A 19,500-nucleotide genomic window follows, 5' to 3' on the forward strand; every position below is an offset into this window, starting at 1 on the left:
AAAAAAAAACACCAAAAATGCCTCAGGGTGTGTCTGTTCTTTGGGGTAAGATACAAGCAAACCCTTCCATATTCTGCACATTATTCAGTGTTATTTCCACTTCATCCTACAGTAAATGATAAAGCTTTTGTAAATTAAAATCCCAGTTCAGTAATTTAAACAGACTCCAAGTAGTGTTACATACTCCCTCTACATTCCCAATTCTCCAGCTCTTAGTGTACGGGGTGCTATCCGCAGAGCTGTCTCGCTTTGGTTTCTTCAATTTGGTGGTTAGCCTTCCTCTTTCAGCAAACAAAACCGAACATTTAAAATTTGTGGGGGATTTCATCACCCACCCTGCCCCAGCATGCAAAGAGTTCCTAGCAAAGTCGAGGGGAAAAGTGCACGTTTAAGAAACTTAACTTCAGGTTTTCGGATGCTCAGATCGTGGTCTGCTGTAGAATGAATGAATGAATCCTAGCTTCTACTTTGTGTTAAAATAACTACAAACAAAAGTGTTCACACACACTCAAGCAGGACAAACCCATATTACTAAACTGGGATTTTTAAGCACATTACAGCTCCAGGACACTCATGTGTAACAAATTATCAAAACACAGAATATTAAAATGCCTTCAAGTGTTTTCATAATAAGCAGCATGCTTAAACATACAGCCATCTGATAGTCCGGACTGTTGTACTACAGTGATTTTACTAGGTTACACATAAATGGTACTTTTAAGCAGTAGACTCAGTTAAAATATTTTGACAATTCATTTCTTCTACTATTTTGTTGGTTTAAAAAAAAAAAAAAAGAATCTTATTTTTATCTTTGAAAAAGAAAATACCAAGGAATCTAGAGTCCATTGGAAGTTTTGATACGCGTTTCTGTTCTTCAGCGACTTTCTATTTTTGAAGAATGGTTTAAGTTGAAAGCTGAAATATCTGCCAGAGCCTTGGATGAATTTTAAGGGGCAGGAAGGGGAAACCCTGTTGGCAAAGCATGCACAATCTATCTTCCATTTGTGTCAGTAGTTTTGAGGGAATGGATGTTTTTATCGGAGAAAGAGAACAGGCTTGGTCCTTTGTCCTCAGCAGGAATGTATACAATGGAAAGCTATAGGTATGCAGGAAAGGTGGCACCTGTGAAACACTGCCTTTTACCCTCTTAAATAGCTGAAACAAGAACTATGCCTTTACTTTCACCAGTTTTTCCTTTCAACTTAAAGGAGTTAAAGGAGCCAGCTGCAATATTTAATGAGGGGAAAAAAGTCAGAAAGCCAACTGAACACTCACCCCATAGCAACACTGGTAGATCGAGAAACTGAAAGACCGAGGGAACTGTGATCATTATTTTTTTAAGAGTTCTCTTCACAACTGTGTTTTCTAAGATCTCAGTAAGTATTTGGCAAGTAAAACAAGCTGTCTAATGAGAAGTTTATATAGAGTTAAATATGCTCTGTTTGACACTTATTGCTCCTAGCTTTGCATTTGATATGATGGTTTATATCCTTGTCTAACAAGTACTTGGTAGAAGGAATTAGAGCCCCTAAGATAGGTTTTTGCATTAGCAGCACAGCTTCTCACACAGGGAAGAAAAGCTACAGAGGAGAAGTCTTAACTGTTTTGCTTGCAAGTAGACTCAAGTAGACTTTTAAAAAAGTTCTGTTTTTTTTAGAGTATAACCTATGCACAGAACATTAAACAATATGCTAGTATAAGTGTTTGCATAATTTATTGATTTTATGGCTAATATAAAAGGCATCTCTCCACCTACATGGACTGAGCAGTTATTATAGCAGGCTACAGATATTACAGTAGGCTATCTTAATCAGCATTTTAGGTCTGCTTCTGAAAACTTACCCGTTTCCAAATTACAATACAAACTGGATCTGGGTCTCTCTTTTCCCTTTCAGCCTGACCAGAAACACAAACTGAGACTTGCGTTGCTACTACCCCATGCTGCAGCAAGGAAGCACAGTGGCATCTTCTCTCTTGATAGTGGTTGAGCCATAGAGCAGGTATGATTTTTCAGTTCTCAGCTCCCCACTAATGTAAACTAGGTGCTCACGTGCATGTCCTCTCCACCTGCACCATTCCCTGTCCTCCCTCATTCTGTACAATAACCCACTCAATCCTTCAAAAGCTGTCACGATGCAATTAGTGCTGCCTGTGTTCGGAGGAACAACTCGATAACCAGAGAGAAAAACGTTCTGGAAGAATAAACAAAAAAGACAAGCCTTCTGTTTATTCCTTGACCACTGTGTTAGCGAACATCATTTCATGCAAGTCATCAGCCTCATTCGTATTCTTTAGTACTGCTCTGTAAACAACTGATGTGCAATATCCCACCAGAGAGCGTCCGCTCTTATACATATGGTTCTGCCGAAGCACCGTTCAGTTTGCTCTTGCTTTTGTTCTTGGAAAGCAGCTTTCTGTTAAGAAGACGTGAAAGCGTGCCTCCCTTCTTGCGTGTCTCCTCTGACAGGGGCTGCTGCAGGTAGACAAGATCGTTGTGCGACTGGCTCATTCCCGGGTCCTTCTGATGGTGTCGCCGACGGAAGAAGAGCTTCGCGCTTTTTTTCAAAATCCCACCTGCAGAAGCAGAGAGCAGAGGCACAGGACACTTTAGACAGAACGGGCTGCTTTCCTCTTGGACCACAGCTTTACCGTTAACTGCACCACTACTAAAAAACAGCCTGGGTCTCAACATCTCCAGTTTGAGCACAACCCTCTTAACAATTCAATGTTAGAAAGGTAAGGGAGTGGTGCATCTAAATCAGCAATATTGATGGCTTGTAACTGATGGGACATAGGAGCACAAGTCCCGCATTGGAACAAGTGATTTTGGATACTGGCAAATGTGAGCAATCGCTGTGCTGTCAGCCAGAGGCACACGTACGTACACTACATGCTACTGAATCCACCTTCCCCCACTCGACCCAGACAAACACCATGAAGAAATTCAGGCTCCATGAAATTATGTATTTCTCTGCTTCTCTCATTCCATGCAGGTATCATGCAAACTGAATCGCTTAGATTCGAGACAGACTGTGGTAGCTCTAGAGCTATGCATATCCACACGCTCTTACAGTCAGCAGGTAAGTTCAGGAGAGAAGAGCTCGCACGCATTGCTGGAGGAGCACTACAGAAAAAGTAGTTTTTCCTTCAGTTCTCTCCGAAATGATGCAGTTGAAAAGGAAGGAAAGCTACCGTGCAATCTATCTACAAGCAATCAAGTATTAATCCTCTGATTTCAACTTCTAAAGTCAATCCACGTATCTTGGGCAAGTCGCCTTCCTTACACTTTGTTTCAAGTGTTCTTCTGAAAGCTATGATAGTGTTCAAACATACACATGCACAGCGTTTAGTGTGGGTTGCACACTGGGTTCTCAAACGTCAAACAGGCATATGCAACCTTTCTAGTGCAATACAAGTACGGCGTATTTCACAGAAAGAATGGAATAGAGAAAGAAATGTTACTGTCTGTTGTTTCAGCGGTAAAAGGAGCTGAAACGAAAAGATGACCCCGTTATGCACAAAGTGAAGGTGGCGTTTTAATCTGAAGTGCAGGACACGGTTGGTGCCTGAGCTCAGCACCTGGCAGCCAGCCCGCATGCAGCAGACTGGAACAAGCCAGGCTGCACGTATTCTACAAGAGGTCAGCACCATCACCTAGAGTAGCCATCATCAAGCGTTCGCTGTTTGAAAATCCTGCTAGAAATAACAATTCACCTCAAACAGATTAAAAATAATATTAAACCTGCTGCCAATAGATTCAGAAATTTGCCCAAATCCCTTCTTGTGGTAAATTAGTCCAGGTTCCTTTATTTTTGTAGTACTCCTCCTCTTGATCCCATGTCAAACCTGCTGTGCAGCCAAGGCAATTGCAGCTATCGTCTCACCAGGGCTTCGTGCCGGCAACACCAGACACCAGCAGTTTTCCTTCTTTGCAAGCCCTGGCTGTTTCTGCAGCCAGCATTGTGCCAAATTCCACCTTCCCTTTCCACATGCATTCCTGATGTGTAAGGCAGCCCGGTGGCAGCTGGCAGGGATGCTACCAGCAGCACTCAGCCAGGTGCCAGCACATCAGCCCAGCATTAACACGGCGATCGTTTTGTGCAGAACTGGGCACTGTCATCGCCCCAGTGGCACAAGCCAATTTGAACGGAGGAGGACCCAGGTAGCAAGCCAACACGGGAGGTTTCTGGCAGTCAGGTGGGTATGTGCATGAGGACGGTCACCTCCCCAGCAAAGCTTCTGCAGCCTGCTCCCCTACCACAACCAGGTTTCCTTACTCCTTCTCAAATCAACTATTAAATCTTGTCACCACACGGTCTCCATTCTGCTTTTCCTCCCATTGCAAATGGATGCAAAAAGCGATGCTCAGACTAATTCCTGCATGTGACCGTGTCCAACAACTAGGATTACATCATTATCAAAGGACTCAAGGCAGGCTGCGTGGCATTTCGCACAGCAGCAGCTGCAGAATAGGCAATTCATGGCAGCCCTGCTCCACGCAGCCAGATGCTTTGTTCAGACAGGAACACTTACAAATGTGTGCTTGGCATTATTACTTTTTATTTTAAGGACTAGGCACTCAGCATCCGGGAGGATATTCCAGCATGTTTTGCCTGGCTGAGGCCGAGACTGAGCTCACCAGGCACAATGGGATTGAAGCAGAAGTCAGCTGAAAGCCACTGCAACTCACGGATTTGACTCTCGACCGCTCTCCCGTCACCCCCTGACTGATCACTTTGGCAAGGCAGTACCACTTCAAGCTCTTGTCAACAGCATAAAAGAAGCAGTGTTTTACCCTGTGACACTGACAGTTGTTAATATGCCGGGGCTGGGGGAGGTTGCTGAGGCCCTGCTGCTGTGCGGCTTTTGTTTTAGCACTCAGCTGTTCTGCCCAGCAGACTTGGCAGCTGCAGCTGAAGTTGTGCCAATGGGAGGTACAGGACAGAGGAGTTTATCTGTAAACAGATACTTAGTCCTATCCATTCAGACCGATTTTCCATCCTAGGGAACAGAACCAAACAAAGAATGATGCAAAACCCGTGCTGGTGGCCCAGGACAACTTGCTACAGCTGAAAAAGCTGCGGGCAGCACTTCCCTGAGAACAGCACGGCCTCAGCAAAAGCAGGAGCCCCTTGGCATGAAAGCTTGTGTTTTCAGAGGTAGTGAGGTCACCGGTACCTGGAAGCTTGCCACATCCCCACTGCCACCCATCAGTCTCCAGCCAGCCTGGCACGTGCTGCCTGAGGGTGGCTCTAGCTGCTGTGGAGGCATGCACCCCGACCGAGGAGATCGGGTACAGGGCAAATCACAAGCTTGGTGATGCTCGTACTGTTTGCATGCTTACTTCTCGAGTTCAACAGGATCCGCATGCCAACTTTGCCCCTAACACCAGGAGATAAGCAGAGAGTCTCAAGAGCACTGTCCAGACTCAGGTCTTCACAGGCTCCTGAGCACAGGCTTGTGGGGTTAGGATCACTTTGGTTGATAACAGAAATTAGATTCAGATTCCCTTCTACATCTACTAGGAAACAAATAGAGATGCTTCTTTCCATTCCTTCCCAACTCCAAAACAGTTTTAATCCAAGTGACTGTACATAGCTGCTGAGGAACTTGTAGCTCAAGGAGTTTGGCTAGAAAAGAGATCTAGAAAACCGTAAGCAGCAGCTTTTAAAATAAGCATTCTGTGTATGCATATCCAGTATGGGGTCACACATGGTTTGCATGAGCAGATGTTTGACCGATAACCAGATAGGACAGGAACGGGCATGGTGGACAGAGATCGGGAGCACAGAGCACCCCTCCAAGCCTTCCTTGCAGCCCACTCTGCGTGACCCACCTGAACAGCACACCCACCAGGAATTTGTTACGGCAGACTAGTCTGCTAGGGCATCCGAGCACAGGAAGGCCATTTTGGAGGGGGGAAAGAAATGGATGGGGGGAGAAGAAGACAGGTGCCAAACTACATTTTGCTTTGTTTTTTACAATGAGAGTACCATTGTAAAGCTACATTTTCTTTAAAAAGTAAGACAAAAGTAACTTACTGTGTAGGTAATTAATTCTGGCTGGCATAGTGGTCCTCTTAAGTTTATAAAAGGGAATGGGTAAGAAACAGGAAGTCAGAAAGGTAAAGAACAAAAATATGCAAGACTAAAAAATAGAGAGAAAGACAACGCTAACTTTAAGACATTAATACCATACACAAGGCTTTTTAAAGAAGAAGGCTGTTTTTTGCTGTTGCTGTTCATGTTTTTTAGAAGGGAAGGTGTTTAACAAAAAAACCCTTGAACTATTCAAACCTAACTCAGGAAAACATTTCTACCTCCTTTCCCTATCTCACTCTATAAAAGCTCTTTGGCTGTGACAAAGCAGAGATTCAAGATTTCCACACAAAGATCTGTGCATAAGGAAAGGGATTTTAGACTGTTTTTAGAAATCTTTTTCAGCTGAGACAACTGTCTCAAATATTAGAGATAACTTGCCCTTTTTTAGCAGTCCCACCCTACACTGTGCAAAGAGAATCTTCAGAAGTCTGATCTCTTTGCAACATACTGCACAGGGAAAAAAAAAAAGAGACAACAGTTCACAAACAAACTTCCATTCGCGTGTTTTGAGTAACACATTAAAGAGGAGTTCAGAGGTTTTTGCAAAATCTCATACAGCTTTGTAAATCTCACCAGGCTCCAAAAAAGACAAATGTTCACTTCATGCTTAGCTGCCTAACCCCACCTCAAACACACCCAAAGCTTTCTAATGCCAAACTGATTGTTGCTGTGCCATTCTAAACTATCAGATGAAAAAAAAAAAAAAAAAAAAAAAAAAAAGTGCTGTGAAAAGACAAGACCTCAATGTCCTAAGGGAGAACTTTGACAAAGAGGCCTTACAGATACACCTTATGTGGGGCACATTACAATAATCTACTACTATACTGAGGTTTTGTAGAAAGCCATTTCACACTATCTCAGGGTAAGGAAAGAAGATAAAATAAAGCAAAAGAGGGATGAATACGGGTGAGAAAATGCCATTTTTGCAACTTGAATGCGCATCCCCTGAGGCTGGTGTGCTGCCTGTTCAAGGCACAGGTGAAAGTCCACTGAAGTCACTCTTCTTTCAGACTTTCTAACAGCCACCTGTGTCTACCACATAGCCACAAGACAGCATGACAGCCTAAGAGGTCATTGGTCAAAGGAAACACAACGAATCCTAAGACATTTCCAAATTGCAGCTATCCAGGCATGTAACTACATGAGCAAAATGATCTGACCCTTTATTTACTTATTAAATTATACTTTATTACAGTTTATAGAAAACTACGTATTAATGATAACAGAAAAACTTCTGGCTTAGCCATTGGTGCTGACTGAGCACATATTTTAGTGAGGGCAGGGAAGCTTGTGCTCAGAGAAGCAAGGAAGAAAAAAGGAAGACAAGCAACCTACCAGGAAGCAACCGCAGGACCTTGCCATTTTCACATCAGTAATGGGACTTCTAACACAGAACAAGTCCTTGTTTACAAGAACACATTTCTCACTGAGGAACTGACAATGTGGTCAGTTATCTCCCTCCCAGATACTGAGTCAGGCTTAGTGGTCTGCCTTGCAGCTTGTAAGGGTGAGCCCTTCTAGCTTCCAGATGAAGGAGAACGTCAGAGAGCCTGCGTATCTCTGGGAGCAGGAGGTCTGCACTCTTTATAGCTGCTAGTAAGACAGCTTCCATCAACATCACAACCTCATGGAGTTTCAGAAGAAAAATCAGTACAAGAAGATAACCTACTATATAGTGTTGCACAACGCTGTCACTTATGTACAAAAAAGCAGTCGTTCACTGAAGGAGAGGTAAGGCTCACATACCTTTAGACTTTTTCATGCTCCCAGTTTCTGAAACACTTAATGAGCTCCCAGATATTTCTTCACAGGTCTGGTCTAAGAGCGTGTTGGAGTTCCACTGCTGACTGCCATTCTCCAAGCCCCAAGCCTTATGGGCACTTTGCTGAGGGTCAGTATCAGGTACTGTTTCTGAAGCACCTAATGACAGCTTTTCATCAGAGGTGACTTTTGCAATAGCCTCCTCTCCAGTGGGTGCTGGATCTGCTTCTTTGCAGGAGCTGTCCATGGCTGCAGCATAGTCCATCATCAGTGCAGCTTCACTGTCCTGAGATAAAGAGGTCTGCCCAGTGAAAGAAAAAAATAAATAAATAAAGAGACAACACTGACACAAGATGCTCTGCCAGAGAAAACAAAACAAAACAAAACAAAAACAAACAAACAAACAAACAAAGAAAAACAACAACAAGCATCCCTGCAAAAGTTCTTTTCTTCTCTCTGCTTTACACTTTCATCTGCACTGCTCAGGGCCATCAGAAAGCCATCGTGAGGCTTCTTTAGCTCCACTAAAGCAGAGGAACATATAGTCAAATTCTAGTAAGAATCCATATTCAGGTGACCATTTAGGTGACCATATTCACCTAAACATTGCCTTGCTAAAGCCAAATGACTGAAAAAAAAAAAGAAGACTTAAGTACATGCCTCACTCCTGTCACTGGCCCCACTATAAGTAATGGGACACGTTCCTACATGTGCTGCTGTAACAATGTATCAGCTTGCATAGAAAATAATCTTATTATTTATAATCTTATTATTTAATTATTAAGAATATAGGTATCAATGTATTTCATCTTGTAGAAAGATTTCTTGACAGCTATATCAGATAAATACAAATACACAAATCCAAAACACGGACAAGGACTGATCTTTTGTCCTCACTTAAACTGGTTTTCCCAAATTCCTAATCATCCCACTCCTGTCCAAGGACACCATACGTTTTAATCAGGCTGTCAAATTAAGAATGAAAAACCAACCCACTCTGCAGTAAACCCACTTGTATTTGGCTCAGCTTGAAACAAATTAGAAACTTCTTCAATTCAAAATTCTTCAGTAAGAAAAGAACAGACCTAGATCCTACAGAGACTGCTGAATGGGAGACAACGGAAAGCACATTCACGTAGTACTCAGTGGAGCAAAGACTTTACAGTCTAGAGACTAAGAATTAAATGTGTTGCTTTCTGCTCTACCTTGGACACCCCTGATATGATAATGGTGCTTTTCTTCCTAGGAGACTTCAGCTTCTGCTTTGCAGACTCGCTTAACTGTCGAATGGCTGCTTCTGCAACAGGATCGGTGCCATTCAATACCAACAGTTCTGAAACAAAAGAATTATTTCAGAAAGAAGAAAAAAAAAAGGAAGTATCAGAGCAAGATATTGTTCTTAATTTAAAATTCAAATAAATTAGCAGAAATAGTATAAACACCATGAATAACAAAACATTTTCCAATCCACCACCCAGCTACAGGGTCTTGTCTTTCCATTCTTCTTAGTCCATGTTACCCATTGTTCTGAGAAAAGGTACAAAAGTTGCACTTACAAACCTGTGCCTTGAACACACAGAAGGTTTTAGAAACCTAGGCAAAGCAGCTAATTATTTCAACACATTGTTACACTGCAGTAACTTTGGGCACAAGCAAATATAAACTAATCAAATTCATCAAGCTTTGAAACAAACAAATCTAATAAAGTTAATGAAGCAAAAAAAAAAAGCAACCCACAGATTTAATTATTGGAGGTGGGCTCTTTAATAAGAGATTTAACAACAAAAGGATACAGTCAGGAATAGCATTGATTAAACTGAGTGGTGTCTCTTTGTTACTGTGACATTAAGGCACAAAAAAATGAGGCCTAAATAATAATACCACACTAAGTACCTCAGATACCTCTGGAATTTAACAGTAGGTGTGCACAAGTGGAATGTACACCCACGCACGCCTGCACATTTAATACAAACCCCTGCTTTTCCACCTTCATAACCACTGCAAAGCCCCTTGGAAGAGCTGAGTGCTCAGGACAGCATCAGAAGCACTTACCGACTCTTATTGTTGTCATTATTTGGAACTATGGCAAGGACACGGTGTCTTTTCCATAGAGCTTGTAGCTATTATGGCTTCATGTTTGTAATAAGTACTACCTAAGTTATTGCCATACTGAACGCTCCTTTGTATTCCTTTCATTTTCCTGGAGCTTTTGATCTAATGAGTAATTCTTCCTGTTGTGGTGTATTAATATTTCACAGAAATTCCCCTGAACTCCCATAAAAAGAAAAACACTGCCCATCTCAATGTGCCCTAAGCTGCATTCACAGGTTTTCCAGTAAGTGCTTTTTATCTTTGAGATCAAAATAAGTTATGAGAGAAAACTTGGAAGTCTAAGGCTTCCCAGATTGGCTTAGTAAATACAATCCTGCTTCGTGGTAACATTTGTCTAAAGACAGGGAAAAATTCAAGTGTTATTAACCCATAGTTTGCAGTCCTTCCCAAATTTTTGACTTTTTGCCTGTACATGTCTATCTCTGAGCAAGCCTTCTGACTGTTCCAGGTGCAGCCTAGATTGTCTCCAGATTGTCCCATGTGTGCTCAAATATGTGCAAAGAAAACTGAACTCCACATCACGTGCCATTTACAGCTATACTGGAACACACCTTTCATCACTGCTGCCTACAGAGCTGAAGAATTAATGGTGACAACACAAAGGCCTGAAAAATATGCTGACGATATGTTGTACCCCGAAAACACAGGGCACAGAGTCAAAATCGAGTTGAATTCAAAGTGAATTTGTAATTAAAGATATCGTCAATGCTACCTGATGCTCTGAAGAACCTAATGGCTCTTCAACTACATACCAGGTGACTTAGGAAAGTGAACGAACTGGCACAGCAAGATTATGTATTTGCATTAGCACCAAACAAAACAACAGTGGCAGAGTTTGGAAGAGAATTCAGTGTTCCTGCTGTTCCGGTCTGCTTTACATCAAGCCAGCCTGAAGCCTTCTATTCAGAGAGGGGAATTCAGAGTGGCCTTAGAGTTAAGTTTTGGACGTTTTTCATTTTGTGCAGTATCCCTCATGCTTTTATAAAGGAGGAGCCTTTCATTCAGAAGTAAGAGAAAAGCCAGCCTGGCTTTTTTTTTTTTTTTTTTTTTTTGCAGTCACCTCCCCTCTCCAAACCACAGCTCATTGTTATTTTTTCAAAATTAGTAATTTAAATCTCCAATTAAAAACAGGCTTCTATTGCAAGACTGCTATATCCCTAACCACAGCACTTGCTAACATAAACAACTCAGTGCCTGTTGAAAGGCAGTAGCCATGTGGGTTTGTTGTTATTTTAACAGGATTACATTAATCCCATGTGCAGCCTAGAGAGACGCGCTCTGATTATAAGCCTCGAAAGTTTCTATTACCTGTATCTGAAGATGATAAAGTTTTGCTGACTGTAGCACCATGAGAATGGGTAGCTTGAACAGAGAAATCCTTTTCAATCATCTTGACCTTAACTGGAGTTTTCACAGGAGAATCTGAAGACGAAATTTCTTGGTTATTTAAACTATTTGAGACACTTACTATGAAAATAATAAGAGTAAATTATACCAATTTAAAAGCTTGTTCAAAACATAAGTGTTTGAGAAAGCAGTCTCAATGCATGCTCTCTATGGTAGTGTGACCCCCTAAAGACCTGTGAAGTACAGGAACTTATTTTTAAGCATTTTCTGTAATATACTAGACAATATCCATTTAAGCAAAAGATCTGCTTTGAGAACTGAAGAGACTGCAGCTCTTTGTGAGACTTCAAACAAAGACTGTTTAGAGATTTTATTTTCATACATATCCCAAGAAGAATTGAGTCTACTCTTCAAAGGTATTCTGAAAAAAGTTTGTCAGAGAATGGCATACCAATCCTCACCACAGACTATAATACACACCGAGGTTAGAAGGCACAGCAACAAGACTGTCACCAGCAAGCACTCAGAGACTGACACTTTTGTCACATGGGAAAAACACCCACAAAGCTCTTCTACATTATTACTCCAGCATAAAGCTTTAAAATGTGTACTAAAAGGAGTACTAACCTCTCCTCTTGTAAGAACAAGGCTTCATGAAAATTAAAAACCTAATCTTGAAGACAAAAAGTGCCCCCCCCCCACCAACACATCAGAAAAATCTGGACACCAGCCCCTTCCCTTTCATCCCACTCTCTCCTTGCAGCAAATTCTCCTGCTCCCCACAGACAATCCTAACGGCAAACATAGAAAGAATTGGACTTCCTCACCTGTGCTCAGAGGAGATGATCTCCCTTCTAGTCGAGGTTTGGTTTTCACAGCAGTTACAGTAGTGACCACAGTCCCACAGGGCATCACAGTTCGATCCTTTTCTATCTTAGTGCTTGACACTGGAGAAGAAACTTGCCAGGTCTTTAGCTCATTAGGTTCTATAAAGAAGAACTAGGAAGAGAAAAGATATCTCACCTTAGCGGTGCAGATAAGCAAGAAGGACATTAACATTCCTAGCTAGTGCTCCTTTAACATTTCTAAGAACATTCAATAGCCAGCTATTACTTTTGATATGCACACATACAGTGTGACGTGTTGCCATAGAATATGAATGTGCTACTCGAATTGGGCCGCACATTGCACTGCACTGTGAAGGACAGTCCACAGCACAAGATGAGCATTCACAAGGCCCTCCAGAAGTCAAAGATCCACTCTAAAAACATCCCCGGGCCATACCTCTGCACTAATGGATCCCAGCCGAGGCCCCAGCTCTGGACTGCTCTCACTGGCCGTGCTGTTCAGTGCAAAGCTTTGTTGGCCAGAAGGTTGCTTCCTGAACAAATCTAGAGGTACGGTTGCCTTTGAGGACAAAGAACCTAGAAGAAATAAATTTTAAAAAAAAAAAATAAATCAGCACTCATCTGAGCTGTCAGTATATTTAAGGATGAGGAGACAGGAAAGGAGGAAGAACAGCAGCTAATGACAATAACTGATTCTACACCACGGGACAGTGAGTGCCTTGTACAGAGCTTTCTTTGCATTTTTCAACTGTTCCCCAGTCCGGCCTAATACTGAGCAACAAAGAATGGATACATGAAACATGACCTGCTTGCCACTATTTCTGGCCATTTCCCCCCCTGTATAAGCAGAATGCTTAGAGGAAAAGAAAACAGTTAGAAATAGTAATATTATGTTCTTGAACAATCTCCTTAATGGGTTACTTCCATCTTTCTTTTCAGAGAACACCTCCTTGGGTTCCTAGTAAACTGGTGTATCATCAAGAATATTGCTTCTTAATTTGATCTTCAGTGTCTGTTCTCTTATTCCTCCCCTTTGTTAGCTACATTAGACTGGAGCAAACCATTAGCAAAATTACTGCATGATTTCAGGGATGAAATCCTAGTTTTATGCAAAATCCAAGGGCACAGCGATCTACATTATACTCCCATTACCCACTCTCATGATTCTACTCTGAGTGTTCCATTCAGATTTTTGGGAGAAGAACAGCTAAGGCAGTGGTGGAGCCAGGGGAGAAGAAAGACAATTGTCATTCTAATCAACTGTTTTTTTCTTTTTTGTTTTAAAACCAGATTGATATTTACACTCTCAGAAGGATGTGGTATACTACTGGTATTGTTTGAAAGACCCATTACAAAAGATGCTTGACGACTAGACTTTATGTAAGAAACAATATGCATTTGCTGATTATATAGCTCTCCCCTCTCTCTCTCAAACAGAAAAACAGCATCCACATCAGAGGTTTTTTTTTAAATCATTTGCTTACATTTGACTTCCCATCCTTCAAATAATCCTTCAACAGATAATCATTTGTTGCCTGTTTGTTTTATATCTGAAACACGGTGTAAGAAGGAAAAAGCAAATGGATTCAAGAGGTAAAATACAGTTGCTACTTCTACTTAAAGCAGAACTGTATCAGCAAAAGGACAAGCAGTACCTATGAGAAGAATTTTTGAACTTGTGGCATCGCTTCAATAAAGCTCAGGTAAGTGACGTATTTTTGGAGCAACTTCACAAAGCTCATGCAAACAGCTCAACATGCTCCCTGGTCTCAAAACCTACCCATCCCTTACCCCCAGCACTTGGAAGGGAATACTTCTCTGAATAAACACAGTGCAATAGTTCAGTGGTGAGTTTTTCTTTGCCACTGAAAACTAATTGTAAACTGTAACAACAGAATCAAAAATATTTTATTCTGTAAGTTCTATATTTAATCCAATGCAACCAGAATTAGTGTGTTTTATACTTGGTAATGGCTGGGCAGTCTTTTGGGCTTGAAAAGGAAGGAGTTAGGATGAACAATTACCCTTCAGTCAGAGAATGAAGGGGAAAGATTAACTTGAAACAAAAAATACTTACAGAGAATCTGTTAAAATTTTAGAAGGGCAAAAAATTAGGATTACCAACAGCTATTGACAGCCTAGAAACAAAGGCTGATTCAAGATTCATTTGCAACCTTAAATCTGTCCTGAGGAGGACAGATACTTTTTAACAGTTTATTTCTCTTCTGTCCGGGCTTACTGGTGGAAGTAAGAAAGTCCCTAGACAGCAGCTGACCCAGGTGGATTAGCGTGCCCAAGAACTCTACAGTTTTCTGTGGATTTTAACTCTAGGACCTACATTTGAGGACAGGCTTACTGAGTTTTAAAACATAAACTTAGCTTACACATCTTCCTCAACATGTCTGTTTTGTATAAACTTGGCTAGCTCTTTTCGGCTGATCTCCCTTTTGCTGTTGTTTTCTCCTCCAGGGCTCTCTACATTACAGAAAGTACAGCTGATGGGACAGTCAGGACAAGTCAGCATAAGACACCTGAACTTCTACACAGGTTCACAAATCAGTTTCTTATATGGCTATACAGCCAGGTAGAACTAAAGGAGGATTCATGTCAACATTTAGCAATGCTCACGAGGTGATCGTGCAAAACGCTTCAGTTTTAATACTTACTATCCAACTTTCCGTCTTCTACTATTTGCAGTTGCAATGTTTTTGATTTGGCACTTAGTTCACTGCAAAATAAATGAAACTACGTTAGGTTTTTGCATGCAAAAGATTCTCTTTCCCATGTAGATATTCCCTGTCTCTTTCTGGTCCCCAACTCCTTGCCCTGCACCAAGCACAGCCCCACACGGCCAACCCACCAGGGTGCCGGGCAGGCAGTGTGCGTGGCTTCTTTTTGACCTCAGTAAGAATGACTAAGGAATCTCAGCCAGAAAAACAGGGTTTGGTTCCCTCCAGCATGGTTCAGAAGTTCAACTGCCTAAACTGTCAGAGGCTTTTCTTCTCCCCAGCACTGCCTTTCAGGCTGATAGTCCCTAGTCCAACTCCTATGCAGCAGCACTAAGAAAGCCATTTTTTTTCCTGGCAGGTTCAGAAGTGAGCATTGCTGAAATTTTTAAGTTAAGATGCTGGAATAGGTCCAATCAACTGCCTATTCAAAGCTGTGCATTATCTTGTCAAAGCAGGAAAGCGTCCTGCAGAGCAAGAGAGAAGCAAGGAAATAGTCAACAGGCTCAAGTGAGAAGAGTCAGTATGACTTTTCCAAAATAAGACTGAAGGATGTTGCAAGATAAGAAGAAATAGTTTCTCTGTGACAGAACTAATGTGTACTATTAGCAGAACTACTGGCATTTGTAGAACTCTGTAAGATGAACCAGACAAGAGATTTTAAAAAAAACAATAACAACAAAAACTTCCCTCCAGTGAAACAGTGAACTGGGTAGCTACTGAGGAGTCTTGTAGTAAAACTTGATTTTACGCCCATCTTGGCAAGTGTTCTGCCAAAAAGCTCGAGGCAACACATGCGTGTGTTTTATTTTTCCATGTCTCCACTTCAGGCTGGCGTGATCTTGGTTGCAGATACTCCAGCTCCATCAGATGCTCCAGGACATAACCTATGCAGCAGGCTTTAACCTTCTCCCTGCCTCTACCATTCCCTCCTGCACCTCCAAAACTTGAGAAGAATCACCTTGAGGCTACCTGTTGCTGCTCTTCTCACAAAGCTAAATCAAGGCCTGACATGGCGGTCAGGACACTGGTCTTCAAGCTGGTGGGTATTTTTGTTTCTGAATTAAAAAAGTCAGGGGGGAATGAATATGGAAGAAAGTATACAGTCAAATCCTGATCACTTATCTTTAAAAGTCCCCAAGCTTACCTCATGCCCTTCCGAAAAATAGCAAACATCGTGGAAAACCCAGCATTATCCCTAGCATCAAGGCCAAATTCCAGTCAACTTAATCACATCCTGCCTGCCCTCCCTCTGCACTTTCAGTTGGAAAGGTCATTATTCTTATAAACTTCCTGTCTGAAAGCGCTGGGCGTGTGTCTGTTCGACAACACTGAGCACATGCTGCTCCACCAACAGATGGCTGACGTGATTCACAAACCTAGGGAGTGAAGCACTTTGAGATACGCCAGAAAAGAAAGCTGCTAACGAAGTGCATTGTTTCTCCTACTGTGGAGAAGAAGTTGCATCACACTAATCCTCAAGCTGCGATGGGAACACAGCAAACTGTCAGGGGAGAATGCAGCCTGCTCTGGCTTCCCACAAAAGCTGTAGATCCTCCTAACTGCAATCAGGCTCTGTAAGACATGAAGTCATCGAATTGCAGGAAGAGAGCTTCCTAGCTGGTTCTCCGCTTGCCAGCAGGAGGAGACACAAGGCATATTTCTCCACCAAGCCACACAGAAAGATGGGACTTCTCAGTGTTGTTCTACAACATCCATTTGAATTTGCTGACCTCAGTGACTTCTTATCATCTCAACTTCTGCACGCATTCAGAGGAGTCAAGTGTTCTCGAAGTCCTGCACAGCTTCTGACAACCAGTCCCAGTGCCTTCCTTTATTTCAAGCAACCCGTGTTGCTTTTCCCCTTGACACTCCTGTTTTTGCAGAGCACGCTCCCATAAAGTAGGTAGGCACGGCCCAGTAAAACTGCAGTGGGGAGGCAGGAAAAGATCTGCGCCCTTATTTCCCCTGGAAGTTGAGGAGAAACACACAGAAGTGCACAGCGGGTGGAGGGAGGGGATTGTGCCCCTCTGCTCTGCCCTTGTGAGGCCCCACTCAGAGTGCTGCGTCCAGGTCTGGGGCCCCCAGCACGAGAAGGATGTGGGGCTGGTAGAACAGGTCCAGAGGGGGGCCACAAAGATGCTCAGAGGGCTGCAGCACCTCTCCTGTGAAGAAAGGCTGAGAGAGCTGGGGATGTTCAGCCGCAAGAAGGGAAGACTGGGGAGACCTCAATGCAGCCTCTCAATACTTAAAGAGCGCTTATGAAAAAGATGGAGAGCAACTTTTTGCTCAATCAGATAGACAGGACAAGGGTGAATGGCTTTAAACTAAAAGAGGGGAAACTTAAATTAGAGGTTAGGAGGAAATTCTTCATTCAGAGGGCGGTGAGGCACTGGCACGGGTTGCCGAACGAGGTTGTGGATGCCCCATCCCTGGAGGTGTTCAAGGCCAGGCTGGATGAGGCCCTGGACAAACTTATCTAGTGGGTGGCATCCCTGCCCATGGTTTGGAACTAGATAGTCTTTAAGGTTCCCTTTCAACCCAAGCTTTTCTATGATCTTAAAGGTCTTTTCCACCCTAGATGATTCTACGAATGGAACTGAAGTGGGAGAGGAAAGCTACATAGAGAACCACGGATAGTCCACCACATACCAAGTGCCTCTCACATTCATAATCCAGTAGAAGGAAAAAAAAAAAAGCAGCACCTGTAGTATGTTGCATGGCAGCATCACTACCCCATTTCCCTGGAAAGCTGCTTCTGCCTGTGTGCTTGTCTAAAGCCTCTAGAGAAACACACCTGTAACCCATCACCGTATCTGTGGCTCCCCACTCCTCTCCTCATACAACACAGAAGCGACCAGATATTTTCTGCTCTGCCACCAGAAAGTGGAAATCAAAACAGTTTTAGAACTGCTCACTTTTGACCCTATTTACAGAAGCTGCATAAATCACACAATACTGTGCAGGCTGCCCCAAATTCCCATTTATGTTCTACACAAAAAAAAACAACCTAATTAGTTACTATCTAGTTTTACACTCTGCTTTGTATAATAGCCATAATTCTTTTAGACAGTCAACCTATCTGCACATTTACATTTCCCAGTTGGGGGAGAGGGAAGGGAGAGACATCAGATTTCCTCAGATGCAGTTTTCAAGGTAAAGTGACATAAAACCTTGCTAACATTTTTTTTTTTTTGACACTGAATAGGAGTACAGGGTAATCTATTTTGCCTGTTATTGCTGTCATTAACTACAGCCAGATATCTGTCAGGAAGATCTAGAGACCTATTTGATCTCATATCCACACAGAGGGTAATTAGATATCCAGTGGTCCCTACCAGCTCCAGATTTTTCCGAGGCCACCTGACAGGACATATTTCAAAACACTGTTCTTCCCTTGAAACTTCACATAGTGCCAGTAAAAAAACAAAACAAAACAAAAAAACTATGAAATGTTATCTGTAGGTAAGTTACTTACAAGACAAACTCTTCCTTCCAAAAGGGATTTGCAGCATTTTTGGCTACAGAGCTGGAAAACTTCTGCATAGGGTCATTCAACTGAACTATACACACAAGGTTTGTGCTGCCTGTAAGGGGGGGAAAAAAAAAAGTTATTAATACTCCATCAACAGGAGATATACTTACTCAAAAGAAAGTGAAGAATTCCCTTCCTTACATATTGCACTTTTGAACAGACCATTTGGAAACACTTTCTCACCCACTCACAGAATAAATTTCTCCCCTCCCCTCGGTTTGTAAACCATGTGCAATAATGGCACTGGTCGAGACCGGGTCATCGTTGTCCTACACACTCTTCTATACAGTGTGAAACATGGTGACCCATTTTAAATTCTGTCATGAAGCAAGGAAGTGCAGGCACAGAAAGATAAAAAGAAAGGATGTGGATGCAGAGTGAATAACAAGGAGCTGGTGGTGTGGGTGGGGAAGTAAAGTTGCTTTGAGCTGCTCTACAAAAACAGACCAAAGCTCCTAGCGGCCAGAGTCACACGGTTTCTTTGGATACCAAATAAACTTTCTTCTGCTAGCAAGGGAACAATCACAGTCATGTTAATTAATGATGGCTTTATGGACTGCAGTTTCTAACAAGTTCATGGCATTTCAGAGTACTGGTGCAGAGTTACTACACCTTGATCTCGGAATTCACTCCAGTGACTAACTGGCGTACCAGAGTAGGTTTTTTTCTATTTGCTAATCCAAGTGCAAATAATTTGCTCAACATGTCACTCTTAAAACAACTTCTTCCGTTTGGCTTCCACAGCCTTAGAAATAATTTCAGTCTTGGGGTTCCCCTATAGCAAGGGCAGCAGCGAAAAGCTCAGTAATGACTTCGTGCAAAGCAAACAGAAGATATGCTGCCTCCAGCCCTCTGGAAGAACCCAGGTTTACATTCATCACCACCAACTCTCAGTTGTCCACTGGTGGTGTGGCTGGGCTGTGGAGAAGCCCCGTCTCAAGCAGAGAAGCAGCTTGGGCCTGACAAGGTTATCAGAGGAGACAAAGCACTACGTACACGCAGCTTATTTGGGATCCAAGCTAACCCCGGAGTAAGTAGTTTAGCTGCTTTCCCAGCACGCTGAGCCTGAG

The 19,500-nt window shown here is 42.5% G+C and overlaps 1 protein-coding gene across 2 annotated transcripts in view; it reads right to left on the reverse strand.

Annotated features, from left to right (window-relative positions):
- Positions 1 to 785: 785 nt before the first annotated feature.
- C2CD2 (C2 calcium dependent domain containing 2) overlaps positions 786 to 19,500 on the reverse strand; it is a 36,570-nt gene continuing 17,855 nt past the window's right edge. The window contains exons 7-15 of one of the 2 annotated variants that reach the window (XM_068684755.1): positions 18,374 to 18,482; positions 14,836 to 14,897; positions 12,606 to 12,745; positions 12,149 to 12,320; positions 11,283 to 11,396; positions 9,068 to 9,195; positions 7,848 to 8,163; positions 6,042 to 6,078; positions 2,435 to 2,574 (exon numbers count right to left, since the gene is read on the reverse strand). In XM_068684755.1, coding sequence (XP_068540856.1) covers positions 6,053 to 6,078; positions 7,848 to 8,163; positions 9,068 to 9,195; positions 11,283 to 11,396; positions 12,149 to 12,320; positions 12,606 to 12,745; positions 14,836 to 14,897; positions 18,374 to 18,482 — 1,067 coding nt within the window. In that variant the 3' untranslated portion in view covers positions 2,435 to 2,574; positions 6,042 to 6,052. Of the gene's footprint in view, positions 2,575 to 6,041; positions 6,079 to 7,847; positions 8,164 to 9,067; positions 9,196 to 11,282; positions 11,397 to 12,148; positions 12,321 to 12,605; positions 12,746 to 14,835; positions 14,898 to 18,373; positions 18,483 to 19,500 lie in introns of both variants that reach the window. The other variant, XM_068684748.1, reaches the window with a different exon arrangement.

Source organism: Anas acuta, chromosome 1 (genome assembly GCF_963932015.1).
Source record: "Anas acuta chromosome 1, bAnaAcu1.1, whole genome shotgun sequence".
NCBI classification, from domain to species: Eukaryota; Metazoa; Chordata; class Aves; order Anseriformes; family Anatidae; genus Anas; species Anas acuta.